The sequence below is a fragment of the Vulpes lagopus genome, chromosome 3, assembly GCF_018345385.1.
Source record: "Vulpes lagopus strain Blue_001 chromosome 3, ASM1834538v1, whole genome shotgun sequence".
Lineage (NCBI taxonomy): Eukaryota > Metazoa > Chordata > Mammalia > Carnivora > Canidae > Vulpes > Vulpes lagopus.
The window spans coordinates 106,158,399-106,186,289 of NC_054826.1; the positions used below are offsets into that span (position 1 = coordinate 106,158,399).

At 54.7% G+C, this 27,891-nt stretch overlaps 2 protein-coding genes across 8 annotated transcripts; both read right to left on the minus strand.

The window, feature by feature from the left end:
* Positions 1-43: 43 nt before the first annotated feature.
* HSD3B7 (hydroxy-delta-5-steroid dehydrogenase, 3 beta- and steroid delta-isomerase 7) lies at positions 44-3,695 on the minus strand. Its single transcript, XM_041748648.1, has 7 exons — positions 3,550-3,695; positions 3,005-3,172; positions 2,628-2,783; positions 2,263-2,371; positions 1,877-1,976; positions 1,539-1,701; positions 44-1,031 (listed from the first exon to the last, which is right to left on the minus strand). The coding sequence occupies exons 1-7, from the start codon at positions 3,668-3,670 to the stop codon at positions 616-618; spliced, it is 1,233 nt and encodes a 410-aa protein (XP_041604582.1). The 5' UTR covers positions 3,671-3,695; the 3' UTR covers positions 44-615.
* A 12-nt stretch (positions 3,696-3,707) lies between these two features.
* SETD1A (SET domain containing 1A, histone lysine methyltransferase) lies at positions 3,708-26,866 on the minus strand. Of its 7 annotated transcripts, none has more exons than XM_041748646.1 (19): positions 25,953-26,045; positions 25,209-25,373; positions 24,895-24,990; positions 22,879-23,149; positions 21,640-21,761; positions 21,184-21,413; positions 20,050-20,908; positions 19,110-19,895; positions 18,592-18,768; positions 18,374-18,461; positions 17,503-17,660; positions 17,256-17,340; positions 14,703-14,990; positions 7,856-8,905; positions 7,258-7,430; positions 7,056-7,166; positions 6,755-6,874; positions 5,029-5,166; positions 3,708-4,930 (listed from the first exon to the last, which is right to left on the minus strand). In XM_041748646.1, the coding sequence occupies exons 2-19, from the start codon at positions 25,356-25,358 to the stop codon at positions 4,757-4,759; spliced, it is 5,076 nt and encodes a 1,691-aa protein (XP_041604580.1). In that variant the 5' UTR covers positions 25,359-25,373; positions 25,953-26,045; the 3' UTR covers positions 3,708-4,756. The 7 variants fall into 7 exon arrangements, with proteins under 7 accessions (XP_041604580.1, XP_041604577.1, XP_041604575.1 ...); XM_041748643.1 differs by lacking the exon at positions 25,953-26,045 and adding an exon at positions 26,158-26,866 and having other exon boundaries at positions 3,709-4,930; positions 14,703-15,044; positions 17,256-17,343; XM_041748641.1 differs by lacking the exon at positions 25,953-26,045 and adding an exon at positions 26,119-26,866 and having other exon boundaries at positions 3,709-4,930; positions 14,703-15,044; positions 17,256-17,343.
* Between the last annotated feature and the right edge of the window lie 1,025 nt (positions 26,867-27,891).

A 27,891-nucleotide genomic window follows, 5' to 3' on the forward strand; every position in this document is an offset into this window, starting at 1 on the left:
GGGGAGATGTGGTGGGAGACAGAGCTGGACAGGTGGACAGACCCAGGCTGGGTAAGGAGCTTTAATCCAGGGCTTGGCCAGGTATAGCATTCCTGGGGCAGATCCCTCAGGCAGAGCTTTGACAATATTATAGGAACAAATTTGGGTGGACAGGTGGGAAGAAGGGAAAGTACACAGATTTGCTTAGGCTTCACAGAAAAGAGAGCTATCCGAAGGTGATAAAAATTTTAAAATAATGGGATGCTGACCTCCAAGGAGGGCCAAAGGTGGTGGGAGGAGCCACAAAGCAACTTCAGTCCAAATGCAGGCCCAAGGGTCCTGCCTGGACGTCAGAAGGCCAGCATGAAGCCCGTGGAACTCTTCACTTCCTGGTTGAAAAGCCAGAAATGGGACGGGGCAGGTGGGAACATTAGGGGAATCAGACATTTGCCAAACCCTGCCCTAGAACTCAGAGGCACTGGGACCAAACCCACAGCTCGCTCCCGTGGATTAAAGATATGGAGGGCTGTGGGTGCGTCAGTGCGGTGCCAGACGCCCCTCCAGCGCTAGGAGGCAGGCCTCCCTCCTTGCCCAGGGTTTGAGGGCTCGGGGGGCCTCCCTCTCCCTGCTCCACCGTCACCGGGCCGAGCCCTCCATGGCCTGCACCCAGCGGATGGTGCGGGTCCGGCTGTCCTCCCACGAGAACAGGGGCTCGTAGCCGAAGTGGCGCTGAGCCTTGTCGGTGTTCACAGTGAAGGCGGTGTTGGCCACGGCCAGCGTGTAGGGGTTGAGCAGGGGCGCGTAGAGAAGCAGCGGCCGCAGCAGCCACTGCAGCAGGGCGTTGAGAGCAGCCAGAAGCATCAACAGCCAGTAGGGCACCAGCGGGCGGGTCTCCACCAGCCGCAGTCCGCAGGGACCCAGGAACTCCATGTTGAAGTCCTCGTAGCTCTTATAGGGCGACTGGTCATAGCAGAAGTACACCTGGCCGCCCATCAGGGCAGCTCGCTGCTGCAGCTCTCGAGCCACCAACACGTGCATCCAGGCCACGTTGCCTGCCACCGGGGGAAGGGGGGGCAGATGTGGCCCTGAGTGCCCTGGAGGCTGTGGAGACCCTGTGCTCTCCTGAGCCAGCCCGTGTCCAAGCTGCCCCTTCTTGGGGCTCACGTAGGTGTGCCTGCAAACCAGGGCAGTGAAGCTGCTTCCAGCAGTGAAGGCTGCTTCCTCCCCAGGCCCTGTGGCCACTTGCTCTCCTGGGCCAGTCTGTGTGGATGCTGCTACTTCTGTTGGTCCTGTGTAGACGCTGCCCCTCACCTCTCCTGGAGAGATGCTGTTCCCATAACCAGTTCTGTCCTTGGCCTGTGATGTGTTTTTTATGTTAGCCTTCCCAACTCACACAGCTGCTGTGTCCTCTGTGTCCATGCAGATAATGCCCGAGTATCCGGCTACTCTGGCCCATGTGTGGCTCTCCCTTTGCTAGCCGGGGCGCACACTGCCCACCCAGGACCACGTGGGTCCTGCCCCGTTCTCAGCCTTACCCCCCAGTGTAGCCCGGGCCTTACCCACATAGACCCGGCCATGCTCCACAGAGGCGGGGATGGTCCGGAAGAGTCGACCCCCCAGACGAAGGCCCTGGTGGTAGAAGTCCCTCATGATCTGGTGGCCTTCACCGTAGATGCCAGTGGGACGCAGGGCACATGTCACCAGGGGCAGCCCCCCATGGACCTGGGGGGCAAGAGGTAGGCATAGCTAAGACCTAGGACCCAGTGGCCTGCCCTCTGCCCTGGCCTCCCGAAATCGATGATTGGGGCAGGATGTAAAGTAGTCCCTCTGGCCTTGGCTCTGCCTCTGACTGGCAGCCCTGCCCACCACGTCTTTGTCTCTTCGCCTCCTATCTCACCTTCCTTCCATTGGCTTCCAGGACCAGCCGCTCAGCTTGGGCCTTGCTGCAAGGATAGGGGTGCCTGTGTACTGCTTCATATGGGGTGTCCTCATTGCCCCTAGTTGAGGAAGAGAAAAATTCTTTTTTTTTTTTTAAGATTTTATTTATTAATTCATGAGAGAGACACAGAAAGAGAGAGAGAGACAGAGGCAGAGACACAGGCAGAGGGATTAGCAGGCTCCATGCAGGGAGCCCGACGTGGGACTGGATCGCGGGGCTCCAGGATCACGCCCTGGGCTAAAGGTAGTGCTAAACCGCTGAGCCACCCAGGCTGCCCAAGAAGGAAAATTCTTAATGCTGAGGGGAGATGGGGCTCTCAAGTACTGGGGGGAAACTCAGCTTACCTGTAGAAGTGGTGGCCTTTAATATTGGGCCCCACAACTTCCATGCTGCTCGTGTAGACCAAGAACCGTGTTCCAGTCTGCACACAAGCCTCAATCACGTTCTTTGTGCCTGGGAGAGGTGGCAGGGAGGGGAAGAGTGTACTGAAGCTAAAACTTCCTCCCTCGCAGCATCTTTCCCACCCCCCATCTCCACTCTGGTTGAGGGCCCGTGGCTTCCTTCCCCAGGTCCAAGGAAAACTACAGCAGGTCAGTGAGGGTAGCCAAATTGCCATTACAGGGGCAGGAGTGTCCAGAGGACAGGTTTTCACAAGAGAATCCCAGAAGTCAAGGTCAAAGAGGGGGTAGGGAACAAATAGCCACCTCACCCTGCACGTTGACCTCATAGATGGTCTCAGGGCTGGCCCTCCCAAACACATCCACCAGCCCGGCTGTGTGGATGACTACGTGGGCTCCAGCCACAGCCGCTGCCACCTCGTGGGCTTGGGTCACATCCCCCTGGATGGCAGTCACCTGCACAGGCCCTGGGAAGGATAGGAATAGGAGAGGCAGCCAGAAGCAATGTCTTGAGCTGGGGCCGCTGGCCAGCTGCTGGGTTCAGCCTACACCCTTAGGAGCCACATATTCCCAAAGTGACTCATTCATCCCATCCATGGGCGCTGGAAGTTATAAACAGGCATCATTTTTTCCACCACGGCAAAGGGAGTCCGCCCACCCCACTCCTTCCCTCCCCACTGTGATTCACCTGTCTTCAGCTCCTCCAGCCAGGCACCCAGGTGCAGGTCAAAGACCCGCAGCTCTAAGAGCCGGGGTTCCCGCTGCAGAAGCATCCGCACCACATGCTCCCCCAGGAAGCCGCAGCCACCTGTGACTAGGTACACCAGCTCCCGGACCTCTGTGGAGTCTGCCATGCCTGGCTCGGGAAGAGAACCTGAGTTGCCTGCCACCACCCACCCAGCGCCAGCAGCACACCTGCGACCCCGAGATGGGGCCGCTGGCCTAGGGGACGGGAGCCGAGACACAGGGGCCAGAGTGGCTCCCAAAAGCTGGGGCTGTGGGCACAGCAGCCAGGCTACCACCTGTCTTCTGACCCTGCCAGCTGCAGCTACTGCGACCGGAAGGGTGAGGGATTGGCGTTTTAGGAAGGGCTCAGGGGTTGAGCTGGAGGGGAAGGTTCCAAGACAAAAATGGAGGGTAGGAGGTGAAGGGTTGAAGAGGAAGGGAGAGGGAGATGGGAAGGGCTGTGACTAGGGAAGGGGATCTGGGAGCCCTGGCATCACCTCTGCCTACCTGCAGCCACGGTCCCGAGATACTCAAACTGGCCACCGGAGGGGCCGTCTTCTTTCGGAGCCCCAGCCGGTCGGCCAACACACCGTCCCCTTCCGCTTGCTCCTCCTCCCTCCTGGCCCATTCCAGGAACAGACACCAGCCCAGCCTCCACCCCGCCGTACCCTGAGCTCTTGCCATAGGGCGCCCCCTGGTGGCCACTCTGCGCTCCGCAGGCGTCTGCTTCCGGCAAAGAACTTGGGGAATTCGGCCTGGGGAAGCCAGAACCCGCTGGGTGGGCACAGAGGATGGGACAGGTGGGATGACCTCACTCCCACCTCATGACGTCAATCCTTCCCCTTTGCTGGATTTCCCAAGATACCAGAAGCCCAGCAGTGGCTGTGGTTCTGGGAAGGGAAGGGAGGCTGACCTTGGCCCAGCTCTGGCTGACCTTGGTGGGGGATTTCTGGATGACTATTCCGGACTAATAGGTGACCCAGAGCAATGGTGGTTGAGTCTGCAGGTCTACCCACCCAACCTGCAGGCCACCCATTTCCCCTTCTCTTCACTTGCAACCAATCCTCTGTCCTGAACCCCCAACCCCCTGCCACCCACCTACTCTTCCCCAAAGATACTGACCAAGCACTTTTGTACAATAAAGTTTAATCACAATTATAAAAATGTGGCGTTGGGTTTGCGCTATTAACATATGTACAATCCAGCCCAATAGGAAGGGCCCACCCCCCACCATCCTGGCCTGGTAGAGCAGAAGCTTCCAGGCACCAGGGTGGGAGGGTAACCCACAGGGTCTGGCAGGAACAGAAGATGAGGCAGGGTTCCAGGCACGGAGTCCCTAGGACTGGGGGCACAGGGCCCCCCCCCCAGGGGGAGAACATGGCCGCTGCCCCTAGAGACCCCTGAACTGGGGAGGGGTGCACGCAGGGCACAAAGGGGAAGTCCCCATTAACACAAAGCAAGGGGGCTATGCAGCCCCCCAAGAACAGGATCTGTACAGGCCGGCACCCCAGGTTTCCACAGGAAACAGCTGCTGGCAGCTACAAAACATTTACAGCTTCTTCTCCGCAAAGAAAAAAAAGTTAGGGAGGGGGGTGGGCAGGGGCGACAGGGGAGGCAGGAGTTACCTCCGGGGACTGAGGCTCCCTCACTGGGCTTAGGGCTCCCCAGACCCCGGGGAAATAAATAGGGGTGCGGGCGCCGGTCCCGCCCCACCTCAGTTGAGGGAGCCCCGGCAGCTCTCGGTGCCGCACAGACACGGGATCTTGTTGTCCTCCAGAGGGAACTTGTAGTCGTACGTGATCTCCTCGTCCACACCAATCGGCTGCTTGGAGTAAATCACGATCTTCTTCTGGGACTCGATGGTGATCACCTTGGCATAGCAGTTGGGCTGTAGGAGGGAAGGGCCATGTGAGCTGCGCCCTTGGCCCTGGAGTCTCCGCCCCACCCTGAGCACCTCCCACCCCGTTCCCCCACCCCCCTGCGCACCGTGCAGCAGTGGTTGATGAACCGCGCCAGGTTGCCGCACTTGGTAGCGTCGATGATGGTGTCATGGTCTACCCGGAACAGGTAGCTGCTGCCAATACCCTCCTGCACGTAGCGCTTCTCCCGCATGTCGGCCACCATCTAGTAGGACGGGGTGCCGTCCCAGTCAGCTTCCTGCCAGACTGGGCCTGACCCCACCAGCCCCGGTGAAGGGGACCCGCTTGGCCTTCCAGCTACCACCCTGGGGTGGGGGGCATATTGACCTGTCTTGGTGAGCAGCTCCTCCCCTGGCTCCCACCCACCCAAGGAGTCAACCGCCTGCTTCCAGGGGCCCCCTCCTCAAGGTTCCCCCCACACCGACACCTTTGGCTGCCACTTTAAGTCTCCCAAAGGGGATCTCAGGAAAATGTGCCGGGCTCAGTGGGCATGAGCAGCAGCCACTGGCTCCTCCTGGAGCCTCTGCCTGGCCCACGGTGGAGCCCCCAGCCTCCTGTGAAGCCATGCCGGTTCCTGATGTGACATGGTCATTTTGGGGCCCGAACCCTATTCATCTCTTCTCCCAGGACCCTCTGTCCAAGACAGGCACCCCCAGGCTGCTGCTTGATGCCCTCAAGGTCCATTCTTGTGTGAGGAGGGGTGATTCCTATTTCCCAGAACATGGCATGATAAACCCTCTGCGCTCTCTCCTTGGGGTGATCTCACTCTCTTCCAGGGCTTCAACTGCCAGATAAGTGGTGGGGCCTCCTCCCAAACTTCCATCTCCAGCCAAAATCCACCTCAATGGAGCTGCTAGGCGTCAATTTCTAGATGTCCCCGGGGCCCTGCAGCTTCACAGGCCCTGATTGGAACTCCTCTCCACCACACAGCTGCTTCTCCTCCTCACCCCCCTCACCGGCAGCCCAAGAAATGGCCTCCCCCATCCCCTCCCCCACTCTCCAGAGCCAACTCGCTGCTCAGTCCTGCCAGCTGCCTTGGACCCACAGACTCCTGTTACCTTGGCTGCCACTGCATAGTCTGGGTCCCCTGGGCCTCTGCTGGGATCTCTGTGACCGCACCCCCACTGGTCCCCGCCTCTGGCTGTCCCTTCACACTGCAGCCAGAGGGAGCCTACTGACTGCAAAGCCTGTCACTGCTGGGCACTTGGCCATGGCTTCCCTCCCCTTATCGCTTGCCCCAGCTCAACAACACAGCTTCTAAGCTCCTAAGGTCCACGAAGTGTGGCCTCCACCTGCCTCTCTGGTGGCCACCAGTCCTGGTTTTCCAACTCGCCATTCTGACCTCCTTGCCCTACTGAGACTAGCCTGCCTCCGGACTTCTGCACATACTGTCCAGTGGCTGGGAGCACCCTTCCCCTCCTCTGAGTTGGGGAGTCATCATCCTTCAGCTCCCAGCTTACACGTCATTGTGCCCCACCACCTGTGCCTCCCCAAGCTTCCTCTTCCCCATCAACCAAACATCATCATTTGGTGCAGTTCTTTATGCAGTGGCTCTTCCCCCACTGAACTATGAGACCCTCATAGCCAGAGAGAATACTGGCCCTTCCTCCTTGCTGGATTGTCACCACCTAGTTTATAAGGACCCATCACTAATTGTCGAAGGAAACACAGGCAGGTTTCACCAACTATGTCTTCGAACTGCGAGGTTATGTGGACCTTTATCCAGAGATGAGGTGTTTCTCATGCCAGCTGCTATGCTGCCATCTTACTGGGAGCCAGGTACAGCGCCTTACCTGGCGGATGTTCTGACCCACGTATTCGATGACCATCTCGTCAGCTGCAATGGGCTCCATGGCAAACAGACCCCACTCGTGGATCCGGCTGCGACCAAATCGGAGCTTCTTCTTCCGGAACTAGAGGGCAGAATGCAGGCTGTGCTGCTGGGCGCCTCCCTCAACCTAACTCCTTGCCTTTGCTGCAGTCCTCCAAGGGGAGAAGTGTGCTTCGGCCACTCACCTCCATGCCCAACCCCAGGAGACAGCAAGATGCTGCCCGCCCACCGGGCCTCTCTTCCCCTAAGTCCCTGCTCCTCACCTTGAGCTGGTTTAGCTTTAGCAGATCACTGTCCATGATGGCGGAGGTGCCAATGGCACTCAGCAACCGCCGCTGCTCAGACCGGCGCTCCGAGAGCACACGGTTAGTCCCCTGGGAGAAGCAGGATGCAGGGGGGAGGTAAGTGACAGGGGCAACCGTGAGCAGTGATGCCAATGGGCCAGGTATGAGGGCAGAGCCTTACCTGAGTGTCTGCTCCTTCCAGCTGCCGGGCCGAAACAGGGCACACATCCAGGTACCTGTCTTTTTCCTTCTTGCTGATTGGGTAATAGCCTTCACTGCGGGCTGAGCCTGTCTGGTGCTCACGGGGCCCATCCTGGGGCCGCCGTTTGCGTTTTGGAGTGCTCAGGTTGGTGAGTGCAGGGTGTTAAGGAAGAAAATGGGTTCCTTGCTGGCCAGATCCCTGGGGCCCTCTCCCCTCGGTCCACCCAGTCCCAGCCCATGGAAAGGGTGACTGACCTTAGCGGGAGGGCCCAAGCATTATTTAGCATGAGGAGGGCAGAAAAATGGAGAGAAGGAAGCCTTAGATCTCACCTTTTCTGCCAGAAAAAACTCTGGGAGGTAGAGAAGGGACAAGAGGCAAAGAGAAAAGAACGGCCTGGGGGCCAGAGGAGAACGACCAGGCTGAATGTGGCAGAGAGAACAGGGAGGGAGGCAAACAGAGACGCTAGCTGCGATGTGAGAGGGCTGCTCCCTAGCTGTGCGACCCCAGGGCAGCCTGCCCCCACCCCTGGGGCCTGCCTTCTTGTGCGGAGCAAGCTGGCCTCTAGGGCCCAGGATATTGGTGTGATGGACCCAGTGGGTGTCATTCAGCCAGTCAGCCCCGCTTGTCTGCTGCAGCAGCCGCTCGTACGTGAGCCGCAGATAGCCCATGTCCTCCAAGTCCAGGCCCGAGTTCCAAATGTCATACAAGATGGTCATCTGTTCAAACTCACTGCGGGGTTCGAAGGAAGGGGGTGGAGGGGGTGGAGGGGGCGGGGGTGGCCGCCTGCGCCGGGTGTGGGAGCGGAGGCTGCGCCGCCGGACAGCGCCCTCTCCGTCACTACTGCTGCTGCTGCTACTCTCCGAAGACTCGGACTCCTCCTCTTCCTCCTCCTCCTCCTCTCCTTCCTCTTGCTGCTGCTGCTGTTGTTGCTGCTGCTTTGGCTCCTCCGCCTCAGCCACCACCACCTCGGGGGCCTCCAGGACCTCATCTGCTGGAGAGCTGAAGAGGGCCGCAGGGGCAGGAACTGGCTCCAGAGGCCGAGGGGCCGGAGTGGAGGGCGGCGGCTTGACAGCCAAGGCATAGTTGTGTTCCAGGAGGATGTGGCTGAGCAGGGGGCCTGGGCGGTCAGCCTCATCCGATGTCTCTGTGGCCTCCGAGTCGTCACCTGGTGGTAGGGCAGTCAGCCCACGACGGGCTGGGGTCAGGGCCAGGTCGGCCAGCACCGCCAGGTCCACTTCGGTCCCTGGGTCAGCTTCCTCCTCCTCAGTAGAACGGCCTCGGCCTCCAGCCCGGCTCCGACCTCCTCGGGACACCTCCTCAGGCCAACTCTTGACCAGAGATGCATGGTCCAGGGGCAGGTTTCGAATGGTCCGCTCCACAGTCCGGGGGACTTTGCGGGACACAGGGCCAGGAGACTTGATCTGTGGCGGGGTGGCTAGAGGAGGCTCTGGCGCTGGCACCTCCTCCAGGGCAGAGAAGGAGACTGTTTTCCGGCGTTTCTTGGGTGGGGGCAGGAGGGGGATAGGAGAGGAGGGGCGCTCATCAGGGCGGGGAACAGGGGCCAGGGGTCCCGCTGGCGGCTCAGGGGGAGGCTGGGGCACACTGGGAGGTGGTTCCTCAGTGGAACCTGGGGAAGGAAGCACACAGGGAAGAAGAGAAGGTCAGCAGCTTGCAGGCAGGGTACTGGCCCGCCTCACTGGGGAGTCCACACCAAGGCTGCAGGCTCTCCTCTGCTTCTGGCACACATGTGCTCACTCAGCAAACATGCTACTGCTTCACAGCTGCAGCAAGTCCTCTGCACCATGGGCTCCCCTTAGCAGGAGGTTCTGTACCTGCTCATTCATATATTCGACAAACATTCACTGAGCACAAGTGTGTCAGGCACAGGGCCGACACGCTGGGCACTTTCAAAGCCCTCACAGAGATTACAGTCCAATGGGGACTGTGACAAGAAACCAATGTCCAGCCCAAACTCTGGAGAGTTGAGGTGGGGGCTCTAGGGAGACACACACTTAAGTTCTATCTTTTTTTTTTTTTTTTTTAAGATTTTATTTATTTATTCATGAGAGACACACACAGAGAGAGAGGCAGAGACACAGCGGGAGGGAGAAGCAGGCTCCATGCAGGGAGCCTGATGTGGGACTCGATCCCAGGTCTCCAGGATCACGCCCTGGGCCAAAGGCAGGTGCTAAAGCGCTGAGCCACCTGGGCTGCCCAAGCTCTATCCTTTTAACCAAGACTAGTGGTGACTGAATAATGTCCAAGGACTAGGAGAACAGAGGACGACCCCCGCCTGGTAGGATGATGCAATTAACCCTCTCTGAACTAAAGTATCCATTATTTCAACTACAATGTTCTCTGTTCAGTGAGGTGGTAAAGATACAATGTAAGCATTGAGTCTTTGTATTGAAACACTGCATAATATTTGTTTCCTTGCCACCTGCCAAGGAGCACCAGGGTTTGCCAAAGTGGGGAGGGGTCAGGAAGACTCCCCTAAAGAAGCTGAGGGTGAAGGTGAGACCCCAAGGGTACGGAGTGGTCTGAGGAGGGGACACACCATCTTGAGCAGGTGGCATTCTCTCTCCCCAGTCCCCCAGACAGGGAGCCTGTCCTCCCTCTGCTGGGGCCCTCAAGTCTGGTACTGAATGTGGGAGCCTGAATACAGCTGAAGACTACACTGCCCTATCTCTGGGGAAGACCCTGTGTTGCAGACTAACCCTCTCCCCTCCTAGGTTTCAGCCATTTGGAACAGCCGCGGCCTTTCACACGTGCCTCTCCCCTCCTGCCTACTGGGAAAGCTCACCGAGCTCAATGCCATCTTTGTGAAGGCTATGCTGGTAGTGACTTCCTCTCAGAACCAGAAGGCCGGTGGCTCTCAAGTGCCAGTCTTCAGGATGGCAGCAGCAGATTAATAACTAATACTTCATGCCAAGCATCAATCCAAGACTTTCTTTCACGTATGTTAACTACTCATTTCATTCCTCAAAAACTACCCTGTGAGGTGGGTACTATTATTAAACCCAGCTTACAGAGAAGGAAACTGAGGCAGAGAAAGGTTAATAGCTAGCTCAAAGTCACACAGCTCACAAATGCCAGAACAAGATCTGCACCCCAGGCAGGCTGGGTTGAATTTCAAGCTCCATCTACTGCTCCATGCTCCCCTGGACATCCTGCAGTGGAAAGTCAGTGGTTTCACATCTGGCTCTGGCACTCCCAGAGCTAAAAGGCGGCCAGCTCCAGGTCTGACCCAAGCAGGCAGTGAGCAATACTTGTCTGCTGCCCTAACAGACACTCCCCAGCCAGGCACCCTGAGCAAGGCCTTCAGCCCCATCTCCCAAGACTGCACAGCAGCTGGGGTCTCAGCCAGCAGTGAACCACGCTCTGAAGCTAGTGAGGCCCTGGGTGCTTGTCCCAGATCCTCTAGCTTCTCCAAGTCTCCTTGCCTCTTCTCTTCTCTGTTTTGGGGCAGCCCTGCCTTTGACCCATCATCCCAACCTAGCCACGGTGCCCTCTGGAAGCCTGGCTCTTAGGAACAAATTCCTCTCCTGGCTTAGCTTCTTCACACAGAGTTCTCTTTGCTTCCTGTTCTGAGAGAAACCTGGCCATGCCTTTCATTTAGGGAGATAACTTCTGGGGTACCTACCCAGTCTATATATCTCCCAGAAGCCAAGGTTTCTACTACATGACCTGCCCCACTCCCTGCCCCTGGCGTTCATTAACTGATGACTACTAGACCCAAGCCAGTGTCATGAGAGACTTCCGTGAAAATAAGGATCTAAGAGAGGAGTGGGTTTCTCTGTAGGGTTGGACAGAAGCAGGGGAAGCCCACCTTCAGGAGAGAGGAATGAATCAGACCAAAGACAGAAGAAAGGCAAATCCCAAAGGCATCCAGGTCCCATCTCTGGGTTCCACCACACAAGCCCTCTCTTGCCATCAGGCCACATTTCCCTCTTTCCAGCTGTATCCATGGAACATGAACATCCTTACTCTTCCTCTCTCCTCCCTACTCTGCCATCTACCTCTCTCCTCCCTACTCTGCCATCTACCTCGTTCCCCTCATTCTCCCTTCTCCCATGCCTTCCTTTACTCATTCTCAGCTAGCTCCCCAAGTCACACACTTGGTTAATGACTTCATTAACCCCCGGAAGAGCCCCAACTGGGACCTCTTCCCCTCTGATCACAGTTCCCCAGGTCCCTTCAGTTCACCCCACCTCCTGGCTCCCTCTAGCCTGTCACCATCCTTCTAAACCAGCTGCTTTCCTTCTTGTGCCTGCCCACAGGGCCCTCACTCTGCCATCTCCTTTCACAGCACTTTCTACATTCTTCAGCCATTGCCGCCACCCTGGAGACCCCCAACCCTGACCTGACTCTGCCCAACTGACCTACCTGCATTTTCTCCACCTTTTCCCCTGAACCCCCAGTCTCAGCAGGGAATCTGAGTCACAAACCTTTTCATCCTCATTCTCCTTCCTTCATCAAGGCTCCTCCTCCACCCACCCCCTTGTGCTGAGAAAATACGCTTCTTTCCTACTGCAGAGTGAAACAAGGGGTCCTTGGGCATGAAAGCCCACATCTCCCTGCCATCCCAATTATAGGCACATGTGTATCAGACCTCGAGTCCACCTGTGCACCCCCAGGGAGGCCACTCCAACAGGTACTACACTCTCTGCCTGTCCCTCTTCCTGCCCCATATCTGTATCTCAAGCCTCACTTATTTGCAAAACCTAACCCTCCATCAACCCTGCCTTCTCCTGTCTCTCCAATCCCAGCTGGGTGACCTTGAGCATCTCACTGAACCTCAAATTCCCCATCTGGAAAATGAGAGTAACAGGGATGGTATGAAGACTACATGAGAAAACAAATCTGCAGTGTGCTAGGCCTTGAGCCTGGCACACAGGAAGCACTCAAGCACTTAACTAATAATATTCATCACAACCTTTCAACTCTCTCTTCACAGGAGTAGTCTATCCTTCCAGAAGACTGGTTTTCTCTGTCACCTGCCCTCACTCCTTTAACACTCCTAACTTGCCTCCGATCTGATCTTCTCTACTGAAATTGATAAGGTCAACAGTGACCCCCTAGCTGCTAAATCCAACAGAAACTTTTCCTATCTTACCATCTCTCTTTTGGCCTGCTGATACACACCGCTCCCTGGTTTTCTTTCCTGTCCTGCTGATAGTTCCGGCTCGGCCTCCTCCGGCTCCCCTTTGCCCATCTATCTCTTATAGATACAATGCACTGGCCCCTTCTCTTGATCCATGTAAATGTGCTCACACCCATGCCTGGGCTCCTCTCAAATATCTGCCTACCTCGTTTCCAGCCTGCTGTTGTTGCCAGACCCTCAGATCCATTGATCCAACTGCCTGTTGGATGTTTCTTACCTGGAGGTCGCAAAGGCATATCAAACTAAACCCCAAGGAAGTGCATCAGCTTTCTTCCTAATGCCGCTTCTCCTCCTCCTCCTTTATCTTCCCTTTCCTGGGAAGTAGTTTAAGCAAGTGGTTCTATCTCCTAAATGTCTCTCAAATCCTCATCCCCACTTCCGCTCCATGCAGCTCACTGTAACCTGCCTTGCTTGGGTTCATGCCCTTCATTCACCTGCATTCTCTTAAACTCTCCCATAGGTCATTCTACCTCCTTCCCCACCTCTTCCAGTCCCTCTCCTTCCTACGAGAATGATCTTTCTGGCAAAATTCAAAATTGACCACGCCCTACTCTTCCTACCTTCCTGAGAGCGATGCCCTCTGATCACAAGCTCTTCTGCTCCCAGGGCTCAAAGAGGACAGGAGAGGCATCTTAGATCACTGAGAGCCTCAACTCCTCTTGCAAGGTCTGCACCAGAAGAGTGCAACAGTGCTGGGGGTTCTTCCCGTGGTCACTGCTCATTTCAGACCACAGATTCTCAGTTACGTTTGGGAGGGCTATGTGGAAGGCCATGTCCAGTCTGAGAACTGATAGACACCACTTAAGAACACGTGACTCCCAGTGCCCGCCGTCGTGTGCCTTCCTCACCAACCACCATAGCCTCCTAGCTGCCCACACGGGCTCTAGCCCGTCTCCAAGTCTTCTCTGTACTGCATCTCCTCAAAACACAAATAAGATCCTGTCACACTCCTCTGATGGCATTTTAATGCCCTCAAAATAAAAACCAAATTCCTAATATGGCCAATTCACCTTGAACGGCCCACTCCTTGCTCACCTCTCCAGTTTCAGCCATCCCAGTTTCCCCTCACTTCTCACCATCCATAAGGTTTCTGTCTTCCAACATGCTGTTTCCTCGGCCCTCTGGGCCTTTGTATGTATTACTCATGCCCGGCTGCCTGCTCTGCCTGTATTTCAGTCTGATGAGGCTTCAGCAGAAAAGACCAGCAAAGACATCCCTGCAGACATGCTCAGGTTTTCAGAGCACCCTGTACTTTTCTCTTGTTGTGTTTGCCATCACAGACTTTCTTAGGTATTTATTACTCAACTCAACTCTCTCTATAGACCATAAGCTTCAGGAGGGGAGAACGGGGCCCCCTGCACCTACCGTTAAGTACAGAAGATGCCAGAACAACATGGGTTTGAACTGCGCAGGCTACTTATACACATGCTTTTTCTGACAAATACAGTATAGTTTTGTAAATGTATCTTACTTGAGATTTTAAAGACTTTTTTTCTCACACTTATTCTCTCGTGAGAACGTAGCATACGATACATATAACATACAAAAAATATGCTAACCGACTACTTACTTAAGTCATCAGTAAGACTTCCAGGCAATAGTAGGCTATTTAACAGTTAAGTTTTTGGGAAATCAAAAGTTGTAGACGTATTTTCAACTGTACAGGGGATTAGCACCCCTAAACCTCGCATTGTTCAAGAGTCAACTGTACTCAGTAAACAAATACATACTGCCTGAACAGTTCACTCAGAAGGACAAATTATGTGTATGTACTACAAAACAACAAAGGAACAGACTCACAAAGGAAAAGCAAAGGTAAATTTAACTTCAGAGCCAATACTATCAATACCTATCTTCCACCTGTTTGTCCATGTAATCACCTGCAAGCACACACTACACATTAAGCCACAAGCTCAGGAAAAATCAGTAGGAGGAACTTGTCAAGTTGGGAATTTTCTCCTTAGTTAACTTACAAAGAGACCATTCTGGGATGGGTGGGGTAGGGGGTGAGACCACCGTTTTCCTTAGTAGACGTACACCCTGCTATGGCTCTGTGAGCTGCTCAGAGCAACACAGTTTGAATGTGGCTGTTAATGTCTCCAAGGGAGGACTGACAGGAGATAGTGACTTCAGTCCAACTTGCACACGTTCAAACAAAGCCCTGCACTTGTACGTAATTCACAAATACTGACCCCACCATTCTCACAAAGACAGATACCAGCATCAACAGAGACCAAATCACCAGCTCTGTAGTACCCACCTGCAGGTCTTGCTGGAGACTTCTCCTGTTCGGGGAGAGGCATGGATGGGGAGCCTGCAACCCGCTCTGGCTCAGGCTCTTCCGCAGGCGCTGGTGGGGGCGCAGGGACATCTCTGGGGGGAGGTGATGCTGAGGGTACAGTTGCTGGCGGCTCCTCTTCCTCTTCCTCTTCCGAGGAGGACTCAGATGATGATGAGGATGATGAGGATGATGAGGACGATGAGGAGGAAGATGAGGAACTGGAGGAGCTGCTGCTCTCGGAGTCCGACGTGCTATCATTTTCACCATCTGAGTCAGCATACAGAGAACATTTGGAGGACGAATCGCTTTCCCCGTCCTCGCCTAGAAATCCAGAAGGGGCAATCAGGCGAGGTGGGAACACTCCTCACTTGGTCAAGCCATGGATTCATTCACTGACTCACTACTACGGATGGGTTATGCTCTGTGCTGGGAAGTCCAACCCTCAAGGAATTGGGTAAGCACACTCTTTGTTCACAGTTGAGACCAATTTCAGTATGAAAGAGCAGGGGAGGGGATCCCTGGGTGGCTCAGCAGTTTAGTGCCTGCCTTCAGCCCAGGGCGTGATCCTGGAGTCCCCGGATCACATCAGGCTTTCTGCATGGCTCTCTGCTTTTCCCTCTGCCTGTGTCTCTGCCTCTCTTTTTCTCTGTCTCTCATGAATAAATAAATAAAATCTTAAAAAAAAAAAAAAAAAAAAAAGAAAGAAAGAAAGAAAGAAAAGAAAGACAGACCACGGGAGCTTGGCCAAGGGAAGTCCTAGATTCTGCCTGGAAGATCCAGTCAGGGAAGGGATCCCTGTGAGGGAGATGCTGAAATCAAGAAACGACAAATAGAAGAACACGAGGAAGACGTGAAGGCTGAACAGGGCAGTTAGACGTGCAGGGAGATGGGAGACCTGGAAACTGTAAGTGGTCTGCTCTAACCATTGAAGCTTTTCCCAAGGTGGGTCTCAGAGATGCTACCCGGATGAGACTAATAAAAAAGATTCCTGGGGGAAAGTAAGCTTTAAAAATGTTCTGGTTTTATGCCTCTGGGAAATGACAATATGTCAGAAGGACTTTTAAGTTAAGAACCGTGAAGTGTCCGAGGAACACACCTGGATGAATTTAGAACAGATGGGATGGCCAGGGATGGGTCTGGAGAATATCAGGATGGGAACTGAACAGATAAACAGAAGCTAGGTTATAAATGGCCTACAATACCGGGCTGAAGAGTCATCTTCTAGAATGCAGGGAGCTAGAAATAGACTTTATGAAGGGAAGTCACAGGGTCAGGTATGCAATGGAGGAAAGAGAATTCCATCAGCAGACTGGAAAATGGACCAGAATGGAGGAGGAAGGATGGGACTAAAGACACGGAAGTCAGTCTAACTGCTGCAGAAGACTCAGTGAGAAAGGCCAGCAGGAACAAAGAAGGCAACAAATCCCAGGAACACTGAGGTGGTGCAACAGTCAGAAAGTGGTGACCAGGGATCCCTGGGTGGCGCAACGGTTTGGCGCCTGCCTTTGGCCCAGGGCGCGATCCTGGAGACCCGGGATCGAATCCCACATCAGGCTCCCGGTGCATGGAGCCTGCTTCTTCCTCAGCCTGTGTCTCTGCCTCTCTCTCTCTCTCTCTGTGACTATCATAAATAAATAAAAAAGAAAGTGGTGACCAAGCAGACATGCAGCAGTCTGCACCCTTAGAACAGCTGACCCTGCCCTCTGCCTTCCTGAAAAGGCAGGCTCTCAGATCATCACTCTCCCCATCTGGCCTCCGCTGAGACAGCACCTCTCAGAGGCGCTCCTTCTCCAAGAGATCTAGAACAGCCCATCTTTCCCCAGCTCCCCCACCTGTTATTCTACCCCAGTAACCTAGTTTCTCTTCTTTAAACTACGTATCTCTATCCGAGGTGCTACTATTTGTTCATCTGTCAAGTCTCCTCCTCCCCTCCAACTGATCCCAAGTCCCATAAAAGATGTGTCCCCAATACCCAGAATGGTTACCAGTACCGAGTAAGGGCTCAAGAGCTAATTCTGAACAAATGGACGAGAAACAAGACTAAACTATGTACTCAAGACTCAATGGATGCATATGGACAAACAGGTGTTCAACTGAAGAGTGGAGTCGTATCTGGTGATGGCAGCTGAGGGGAGAGGAGAGGAAGGGGAAGCACGGCTTGGTGGCTGGGCCTTCTTTGAAGGCAGAAAGGCACAGTCTGGTAGTATCAGGGGGGCGGGGTAGCAGGAGAACTCGGGACCCCACGTCCTGAGGAGTTGGGAAAAGTAAGGAAGTTCTGCTGGGTGGTCTTCAGGGGACAGCCACATGTCAGTACAGAAGCTAAGCAGAAGGGAACTGTTGAGCATCAGAGTTAACTGCTTACAATAGGCCAAGGGTTCCAAGAGATGGGGCTAAGAGACAGTTACTTTGGAAGGAGCAAAGGTGGCTAATAAATCCAGCATGAAGTTTCTGTGTGGACTCAGGAAAGGGCGAGGAAGGCAGTGGAATCCCTTCCTCCCCAAGCCAGAATCCTCCCCTCCTGCCTGTACTTACCATCAGATGCCTCCGTTTCCTTCTTTGCAGCGTCCATGGCCTCCTCACGTTCTTCATCTTCTTCATCTTCCTCCTCCTCCTCCTCCTCCTTAAAAAAAAAGGACAAAAAATAGGGACTAACAAGTAAAGGACAATGGTCCTCCAGGAGGCACCGCTGCCTGGGCTCCAGCCCAGAGAGGAAGCAGCTATGGGGACGGGAACTCAGGAAGTAGGCTTCTGGCAGGGACTGGGCGTCATGGCCCCTCACCTTCTCGGAGGAGGACTCCTGGGAAGCCTCCTCCCCCTCACTGTCCAGAGCAAAGGACTTGCGGTGCTTGCCCTGGGTCTTGCTTCGCTCTTCGTCTCGCTTTGGGGGCTTGGTCCCCGGACGCCCGGGCTCTCCAGCCTCCTTGTCTCGCTCAGGGTCTAGACCCAGTGGAGTGGCAGTTAGGGCAATTTACCATCAGTAGTAACAGTTCCTGTTCCCCTGGCCTGAAAGGAGCTTTGCACCCACCACTGCTGATCTTCCCAACGGTCCAACAAGACAAACCTCATTTGACAGACAAGAAGGTGAAGTTCCACAGGAGAACACAAAAACCTCAGAGCTACCTAACAGTTCTATAGCTTGGCCACACTGCACCCATGTAACCTTTTATCCTTCTCTGGGTTAGGTGGAAGAGAGAGCCTGCCCCAAGAAAACAGCACTAAGGCCCAAGGGTCTCTGGGGAAGCCAATCAGACTAAGAAGTTTCCTAGCCATGTAAGCCATCAACCAACAGCTCAGACTTAGACAAAAGTGGAAGGAAGGCTGGAGAAGAGCTTAAGCACTGGATGGGAAACCTGGGTAAGTGACCCGTTTAACCTTGAAACCCTAAGATCCTAGATGTTGAAATTAACCATTTCCACTTTCCATTGGAAAAATGAAATACAGGAAACTTCTATCAGCACACAGTGAGAACCACAACTAGGACTCAAGGATGACCCTCTCTTAAGCTCTTCATACTTCTCAGCACCACTTTACTTCAATCTCTCTACTTGGCTACTTGCCCCCAGACACCGTCCCCCTTTGTCCCTGCCTCCTGTATTCCTATCAGCAGCAGGCACCCTCTCCTGTCTCCTCCCACCTGACCCCTCACTCACCATCTTCATCTTCCTCAGCTGGAGTGGAAGGACGGGGCCTCTTTTCCTCACTGGCCTCTGAAATTTCCGAAGGCTCTTTTCGCTTTACCTGGGGTGTGGGAAGAGATGGGGCTGGTTTCGAACTCAAATGGTCACAGATCCCAACCACCTCTCCCCCAAGGAAGGGAGGTCCCCACCACACCCTCTCCTCCCTATGAGGCGAGACCAGCTCTGAGTACCTTGAAAGAAGGCAGCCGCAGGGCCCCTCGCAGCCCTGACCCAAAGGCAAAGGCCTCGATGCCTGTGGTACCCCCACTCTTGGCCCAGTCTACGAGGGACAGCAGGCCCGGCTCTTTGAGTTTTGTCTTCTCTTTATCCTCCTCCTTGGCTTGCTGTTTGGCTGCGTTCTGGAATGGCTGCAGGCAGTAGGGGGACTGAGCCCCAGAACCTAGGCGCTCCCTCCTGCCTCCTGCCTGAGAACTACTCCCAGGTCCCAAGAATACAGAAATGCATCTACTCACTCCTCTATTTGACACAGATCTATGCCACACCTCCCTTGCACCAGCCCCTGTACAGGCATTTTCTCCAAAGTCTGCTCATTCAGTCCACCCACCTTACAAAGCAGCTATCATTCCCATTCTACAAACGGAAGTGTTGAAAATCCAAGCTCATTGAGACTTAAGGGCCATATAAGCCAGAAATCTACTCTCTCCAGCAAAGCCCCAAGAGTTCCTCAGTCCCAGGCATTGTCCCTCACCTTGGCCTTCTCTTCTTTGCTCTCCCACCACTGATCAAAGGCTCCAAAGGCCACATTTTCCACCATCTTGCGGTTGAGGTCTCGCTGCATGATGCTCTTCATCTCTTGGACGAGGGTGGCCAGCACACGCCCCACGGTGCCTGCTGATGGTAAGGCCTTGCCCTCTGCCAGCTCTGCTTCCTCCCTGGGAGGCAGCCGGGCCTCTTCTCCCGACACGGAGGAGGAGGGCAGGGGCTCGGCTGCTACAGGCAAAGGCAGGTGGTAGGCTTCCCGGGAGTATGCCCCCCGGCCTTCTTGCCCTTGTGTGTACAGAGCATAGGGTAGGCCATAGGCTGCCTCCTGGGGGGGTGGGAATGGGAGGAACGCCTCCCCAAAGGCGCCACCAGGGGGGCCAGCTGAGGCAGCAGTCAATCCCTTGCCCTGCCGCAGCTGGTGCAGTCGAGTTAACATCTGGGTTTGCATCTGGAAGGACATGGGCATCCCCCCCCACTGAGCCCCAAGTCGATCCATGAGCTCTAAGGAGTTCACAAAGTCATAAATGTGGGGGGGGGGTGGAGGAGGTGGGGGGTACTCGGGGGGAGGCGGCCCATCAGGGCGCGGTGGGAGGAGGTAGGCGGGCTGGTGGGGAGGATAAGCAAGGGGCAGGGAAGCCAGGTATGGAGGAGGAGGGGGGGGTGGAGGAGGAGGGGGTGGAGGCTGCTGGGGGGGTGTCGGGGCTGGAGGGGGTGAGCCGCCCCTGTCGTCATCGGAGATCTCCATGTCCTCTCCAGAAGAGCATGGAGAAGCCTGTAGGGATGCAGATGAGGGTCACAGAAAGCCTCTGTCTGCTCCAGGGCTTTCCCTCAAATCCCCGCTCTCATGTCTAATTTCCTGACCCCCACCTCGGGCCCAGCCCTGCCTCCCGGAACCCGGTACCTCTGCCAGCTGACCCCAACCTCACCTGGTTCTGTCCGTTGGCCTTGGGAGACTCCCGGGGAGCCCCTGGTTCCCCACTTCCTGTGGGTGCCACATCCTCAAAATTAGCAGGGGCTGGAGGGGGTGTGCAGGGCCCGTGACCAGACCCAGGAGGCGCCTCACTCCCTGTGTCTCTAGAACTAGGGCCTGTGGTGCTGCTCTCTTCCTCTTCCTCTGTGTCAGATGCCAAGAAAGAGAACTTGGAGCGCTGCTCCTTCAGCAACATTTCGATGCGGGAATCCAGGCTGCTATGTTGAGCGAAGGGCACGCTCTCGTTGGTGGTCTCTGGGGCCGGGGAACCGGAGCGGGCAGGTGAAGCTGGGCGGGGGGAGGTCCGAGCTTCTTCTCTCTCAGGGCTGGGCCCCCCCCCACCCCCACCTCCACCAGGTTCTGGGGGCTCCGGGGGTGGTGCTTCTGAGGCAGGTGGCCGGTAGTCCTGGTCAGCAGGCCGGCTGGGCTCCGGGGGCAGGTAGGAAGTGTAGGAAGGTGGGAAGCGCTCAGCTGTGTTTTCAGCAAAAGATGCCCCAGGGGGCTCTTCCCGTGTGGCCCGACGGGGAGGGTAGGAAGCATGGCGCTGGTAGCGATTCCAGCTTTCATAATACGCCGGGTAGTTTGAGTCAGTACCACGAAAATGAGAGGATGAAGATGAAGAGGACGACGAGGAGGATGAGGACAACGAGGAGGAGGAGGAGGAGGAGGATGAGGACGAGGCAGTGGCTGCAGTAGTGGCTGAGACAGCTGCGGAGGTGGTCGTGGGGGCTGAGGATGCAGAGAAATGGCGGCGGGAGAAGGAATCTTGGTAGCTGTTCTCTGAGCGCCGGGGCTTGAAGGAGGTCGAAGTGGTGCTGGAGAAAAAGCGCAGGAGTCAGTGGGGTTCAGCTCCAAAGGACCAAACCCTAGTGTCCTGGTTCTCAGTACCCAAAGCTCCCCAACACCACCCCCATAGGAAAATCTACACACTGCTGGGTGTCTGGCTAGACAGTGAGTTCCCTGATGACAGGCTGAACCCACAGAGAAACCAGGAAAAATTACTCCCAGCTCCCTTCTAGAGAGACTCCAGGTTTCTTCTTCCAGTGGCACTCCCAGAATCTGGGGGCCCCAGAGGGTGTTTACTCTGTACCTGCTGGAGTAGGCAGAGTCCTGAGAGTAGGGGGTGCTGCCCCGAGATGTGTAAGGGGTTCCTTGGGAGGACTGAGGGGTGAATTGGCCAAAGGAAGATGGGGTGTCTTGTCGGCTGCTGGAGAAGCTCGTGTCCTGGGAGCAAGGGGTGCCATTGCCAGGAGTGCCCACGCCTGTGGTGCCTGCCGGGTAGGCAGCTGTGTCAGAGGAGGAGCGGCGGCGGGATTCAGTCTGGAGGGCAAAAGTAGAGCAGGGAGGAAAGAAGATCAAGTACATTTGACAACTTGCCCTTCCTTGAACCAAGAACCTTGGGCCCCTGCCTTTTGAAAGCATCTCAACATCTTTTCTTGGCTCTTGTTATCCTTAACAAGGAAGCCCAGAACCTCCCAAATAGTGTTCCTGGCACCCAAGCACTATGCCCATGTGGCTAGGCCTACGGCAATCACCAGCTACGTACCGTCTCAGTGGCTGCACCAGAGCCCTGGAACTTCTCACTCAGGGCCTTGCCCCCGGTGGGCACTGTCTGAGGGGTGTAGGAGCCATTGACTATCAGTTCATAGTACTTCATTCGCTGTTGTCCTGGAGGAAGAGAGATGGGAAGTGTCAACGTCGGAAGGAAGAAACTCCTCTTCCTGATTGGTCTTTCCCCTTTCCTTCTCAGACCTCAAGCTTCCTATGATTTCTTGGAATCCTGGGTGCGGGGATTTCAGTTCTACCTTGTCTCTACCTTTGGGACCTTCTGGCCTCATCTCCACCTCATGACACTATAAACAACATACCGAATGACACTTCACGGCTTAGAAATAAACGCCTCTACTTATACTATGAAGCTGGATGATCACCAGGAGAGAGAAGCATCAGTACCCCTGTTTCACAGACTCGAAGAAAATTGACCTGCACAAAGTCACAAAGTTGGTCAGTGACAGACTGGAACTCAGCCCCAGGTGGTCTGATGCTAGATCCCATCACACTCTTCAGCCTACAAACTAAAGGGTGCAAAGTGACAGCCTGAGAGCTAACTCTAAGCCACATCTGTGGCTTCTTCGCCCTATAAAATCTCTTTAAAATTTTGGGAAGGGGATTGCAGCATTTAAAAAACATGAGACAGAACACAAAAACCTAGACTTCTGACTCAATAAAAAAACATTCCTTGGCAACAGGAGTCCTCGTTCCCACTTGCAAACTGGCTAATGCCAAGTAACAGCTGCCTCCTTCCCGTGGCACGGTGCTCTACAATCCCCCAAGCCCCCCACTCTTCCTTGCTGCTTCTGAACACAGAACCCCAGGCCACTTCACTCATCTGTATAGATCCCTGATTCTCCATCCCAAATTTCAAAACCCCATGAAACTCCAGACAAGCATTTTTTTGAATTCGATCTCAAAATCTGACCCAAGCTAAAGCAATTTACTAGTTAGTTTTTATTGATCCTACTTAGTAGGACCCTTCAGACATACCCAAATACAGTCGCATGCTAGACCAAAAGATGCTACGCAACCTTGCCAAAGATCATACACATGCGAAACGCGTAAAAGCCATAATTCCTCTATAAAATTCTAATTTCAGAAACACATGTGGCCTCAAGAGTTTCAGATGAGGAATCATGAACTTGATCATTCGTCTGGCCCCATAGCAGGCATTTGCATGTACAGTCTCTACTGGAGCTCAACCTTAGGCAGCAGGCAAGAGAACCCTCACCTTTGATGTCCAGCTGGGCATGGATGATGTTGCCCATGACGGAGGTAAGGTGGAGGTTTTTGACCGTTTCCTTGGCTCCCCGAGTGCTGGTGAAAAGCACGCGGGCCAGGCCCAGGTGCTTGCGAGTGCGGGGGTGAAGAAGGATCTCTACCTCTTCCACCTCACCGTACTTCCGGCACATGTCTTTCAGGAATGTCTCCCGCACGTTGTCATTCAGCCTTGCGAAGGTCACCTCCTTCAGTGGGATCTGTCCGATATAGAACTCATCCAGCTGCGGAGAGGACAGGGAGTCTTGAATCGGGGTCTCCATACTGATCACTGTTCCCTTTGGGAACCTTGGGTCCAGAAAGAGAGAGGACCGGGAAACACAGGCACAGAAATGCAGGGAAGTGCCCCAACAAGTGACACAGGAGTCTAACCCCTCTCTGCTCCGAATTCTTCTCGTTCCAGAATAACACAAGAAGTAAGACAAGAAATGTACAACTAAGAAGTAAACATACTTGGAAGAAACCGATTGTAGGAAACAGCTTACTAGTTCAGTTTTTGCCACGGACAGGGCACTGGGAATATAAAGATGGAAAGAAAAAAAAAAAAGACTTCTGTTCAGAAAAGCAGATTCAGGTAGATACACACAGTCCTGATAGGGCACAATGTCAGTGTAAGTGCAGACAGGGTGTTTAGGAGCCCAGAGAAGGAGTGGAGGCATGGAAGAATTCATGGTGTCAGTTCCCATTTGGCTTTTTGGGTAGCAAGAGTTCAACAGATGATAAAGACTTGTGGGACATGGAACTATAAAATAACCCGGCATTTTCTGAAACTACAATATGTATAATAGAGTAGAACACACGTGTATACCTGAAGGTGGGAGACAAGGCTTGGCCAGATCAATAACCATATGTGCCAATGCACAAAAACACGGATTTGGCAACTAAAGTAATAGGAGTAAAATAAAAAAGACAAATGGCAGGGTGGATCATGAAATCGGAGAAGAGAACGCAGACGAGGAAACTTGGCAAAATGAATATAAGACATTAAAAAAATAGCAATAACAACAGAAATTTAAAAAACTAATATAAGAAGGAGATGGATTTAGGAAGAAGAGTCAGGAGGACTTGGTGACAGATTATGTAATAAAGAAGAGGACAATCACGGGAGAACTCCCAGGTTTCCAGTTTGTGGAACTGAATAGACGGTGTTACCCCTCATCAGTAAAAGGGAAATAGAAGGAGTAAAGATAACTTGTTTTTAATCTCTTGAGTCTGCAATGTCTGTGGGGCCTCCAGATGGAGCTGTCCCTCTACCAGGCATACAAGTCTGGAGTTCAAGAGACTGATTTTGGCTGGAAACAGAAATTTGGAAATCACCAATGTTTCAGTAATAATCAAAATTACGGGCATGAAAAAGACCATCCGGAAACAATATACAAAGCGAACAAAATGCAGCGAGAAAAACCTTCCAAATGGTTTATATAAAAAGGCAGAAAGATAAAGAATTAGTGAAGGAAACCAAGAACCATCAGTTTTCAAAGGCCAGTCCAAGGCCTTTGATGAGTATTCAGGCTAGACAGGGAAATAGGAATCTTCTGAGGAAACAAGATGGATGATCAAGTGGCCAAATGAGGAGTGAAGAGTAGAGAACTCAAAGGATGGAGTCCTTGGCCTTGTCACTCCTCTTAATTGCTGAGAAATGGGCATCACACCAGGGCACTGCCATGCTGTGCATTTCTAGGAGTACAGAATGATGGGTACAGCATCAAGCATGCCTTTACTTCATCCTTCAAGAAGTCAGCACCCCTGTTTGGAACACCTCACCTATACCTTTCTAGAAGATGAACACAACTCTTCTCTAGAACAACTCCGTCTTACACCCTCAGAGATTATAAGACCTGGTTGTTACCCTTTTATAGAAGAACTCCCTTCCCCCTTTTATTAGCTTGAGACTAAACTACCAGAATGGATCCTCTGCACCAACCGCCCCTCCAAGGGCTATCACAGCAAGAGTCTAGCAGATACGTACCTTAAACTTAGGGACTGGGAGGGAAAAGTCTCTGTTTTTGGACCTGACATGGCAACGGGGGTCTTGGAGGTCTTCCACTGGTATATACTTTGAGTCCTAGGAAGGAAGGCAGGAACAGAAAGACAGCTCAAGGTGAAACCAAGCTGTTGAGCTCTAGGAAGCCCATTTGGAGTCCCACATGCAAAAGAGCTGGGTTCTGGTTGCCTACTTTTAAGAAGGCAGACCAAGGGTATGGGAGTTCAGGGTGCTAAACAGAGGTAACAGAGGAGAATGGGGCTTGGAGTTCCCTAGATGGCAAGGCCCGGGGCACTCACGTTGACACTGAAGTGGACTCCATCGTAGCGGTACACCTTTTGAGAAGGCCTGCGCAAGGCAGGGTCCAAGGCAGGATCCACGATGAGCTTGTAGTTCCGCCACTGGAAGCTCGGGGCTTTCTGCCCATCTCCCCCACCTTCCTGATCCATCTTTGCTCATTTACACTGTTAGGAAAGAGGGACACGCAAGGGTGTTCAGGACTTAGGCCTGACTCCCTAGCTGCCCCTCACCGACTAGCCCAGACTTCAGGTCCTCTTATCACCCCAGTTTCCACACCTCACCATGACCCGTGGCTCCCCTAGATTTTCCCCCAAGTACCCTCTTTCACCACAACACCCCATTCTCTCTCCACCTCCCAACTCTCCCTTCAGGCCCCCAGGCCCATCTCGCGCCCCCTTACCTTCCCGCTCTGCCTAGCGCGCGCCCCACTTGGCCTCAGAGCAAGACCCCTCCCCCGCCCCCTGGCAGGCCCCGCCCCCTCCCGCCTCCTCACCGGCCAGCGGCCCGGGCCGAGCCCGGCTCTCGCTCCCACACACCCGCTCGCGTCCCCGCGCCCCGATCCCCTGGCCAAGAGGTGGCACCTCTTCGGGGCGTTGGAAACACCGCGAGACCGAGCCCGAGACCCGGCTTCGGCCCCGAATCCGGGCGGGGGGGTGGGGGGAACGCGCGCCGCTGCCCTCTCCTCCCGCCCCGGCGCGATCTGCCCCCCCATCTCCGCGCACGCGCGGCGAGGCCTCACTCACCCGCTCGTGGCGAGCGGCTCCCCCTCCCCCCACCCCGCGCGGCACCTCAGCGGCGCGAGGCGGCGGTGGCGGCGGCGGCAGCGCGAGACCCGGCCCCGCAGCGGTGGCGGCGGCGGCGCCCCCCCACCACCACCTCCCCGGCGCGCGCACCAAACACCACCGCCACCTGCGCGAGGCCCAGCGGGCACAGCGTCTACATTCGCACTTTCGCTACGGGTGCCGCCAGGAGATCCACGGGGCCGAGGAAAGCGGCTTCGCCTCGGCCGGCACCCTTTAAGGGTCGAGAGTTGCGGCCCAGGGAGCCTGGAGATTGGCCGCATTCCCCGGAGAGTGGGCTTCACCAAGACTATCCCTCTGCTCTGGCCTGGGGTCCTTGACGAATCGGCGGCGACGAAAGCAGCGACTAATCCCTCAGGAAAAGGGGGCGGGGCGGAGGGGAGGAGGCCAGCCAGGGCTGGGGAGATTTGAGTGGCGCGTTGAACAGGCGCAGATTCGTCAGGCGGGCGGGGCGAATCGGTGGACGGAATGCGAGCTCCTTCGCTCCTCTTTCCTGCCTCTTCTTCGCGCGGCCAAAGACTTAAGAGGCTGCAGATTCGCCACAGATCCTGGCCTCAGTTGTCGCCTCCCTTCGCCCGCTTTGGTGGAGTCAGGAAAATAATGCCTGGTTAGCCAAGCCCCGTTGGCAGAGTTGGCCACTTTTTCTGGATCTTTCTTAGTAGCACAGCTTAGGGGATGCCCAGCTCCGACCCTGGGGAGATGGCTACGGCCCAAAGCCTCCCTCGGAGTACGATGAGAATTTTCGGCCGCGTACAGAGGCCCAAGTAATTCTGAGCCGGCCTAGCGAATCTGCGGACCCTCCTGTGGGCGGGGCCAAGGCGCCGCGCACAGAGGGCGTGGCCAGGGCGTGTAAAGCCCGGCGTCGCGGGGGCGCTTCCTGTAGGACCCACCGAAACCGTGCGGGCTGGGAGGGGCGCCCAGGAGGTGGAAAAATACAACCAACAGCGGTGACTCAGGCCGTTTGCCTGGCGTCGCACATATTGAAGGGAAGGCTTTCCTGTCGCTATGCCCCTTGGGCCTCTAGCTGCTTAAGATGCCCATTTTACAGATTGGAAGACTGAGGCCTGCAGAAGATTTTACCTATACTCAACCCACCATTCGTGACTAAAACGGAGACTGCCTCAAAGTGATGTTATAAGACTTGTGGGGCCTAAAGGCCCTAGAACAAGTCTTGTGAAAAATAAACTACTACGTACCTGAGCTGGGCTGCGCTGGGCTGGTGGATTCTCCAAGCATCAAGGTCCCAGTGCCCGCCGTTTTAAGCCTGGGGGGGAGGGGGGCTCCCTACGCTTACATGGTCCTGCAGCTCGAGGGCAGCACCAGCCCAGGCGCTGAGGTCCCCGAGGCTGGGCACCCTTTTCTTTCGCTGGGACGAAGGGCATCCTGGTTTTTGGGTAACGGCACTCCCAGGAGGTCCCTCGGCTTGAGCTGAGGATGCCTAGCTTTCAGACAAGTCGGCCTGCATTAGTCCCTTGCTATGTGACCTTGGGCAAGCTACTGACCTCTCAAAACTTAAGACTCTTCCTCTGAAAAGATGTTCGTTCCTGTCATGCAGGACTATTGTAGGCGTCAGAACACTCCAGGAAAGGCCCCTGAGGCCTGGTTCCTGCAAATTCAGAGTTCTGCGCAATAGGAAAAGAAAAAAGGGACTTGACCAAGGTCTCACACAGTAAGAATAGATGGGAGGATTTAGAACCTCTAAAAAAAGAATTTATATGAAAGCATAGGTGAGGAGAGCAGATTTCTTTCTCAGTTGAAATGTATTGGCTTCTTTTCTAACATCAGAGAGATTCCCCATGTTATGGTAAAAATAGTCTAAGTTTTCATTGGCTTTGGGCAAGATCCTCAGCTTTCTCAAGCCTGTTTCCTTATCTCTCAAATG

Coding starts and splice junctions, on each gene's coding strand:
- SETD1A (XM_041748643.1), bottom strand. CDS start 25,358: ATGGATCAGGAAGGTGGGGGAGATGGGCAGAAAGCCCCGAGCTTCCAG. Junction 15,045..17,255: donor GGAAACGGAGGCATCTGATG/GTAAGTACAGGC, acceptor CTGGATTTCTAG/GCGAGGACGGGGAAAGCGAT. Junction 8,906..14,702: donor GTCTCCAGCAAGACCTGCAG/GTGGGTACTACA, acceptor TTCCTTCCCCAG/GTTCCACTGAGGAACCACCT.
- HSD3B7 (XM_041748648.1), bottom strand. CDS start 3,670: ATGGGCCAGGAGGGAGGAGGAGCAAGCGGAAGGGGACGGTGTGTTGGC. Junction 1,977..2,262: donor AAAGGCCACCACTTCTACAG/GTAAGCTGAGTT, acceptor TTCCTCAACTAG/GGGCAATGAGGACACCCCAT. Junction 1,702..1,876: donor TGGAAGCCAATGGAAGGAAG/GTGAGATAGGAG, acceptor CTTGCCCCCCAG/GTCCATGGGGGGCTGCCCCT.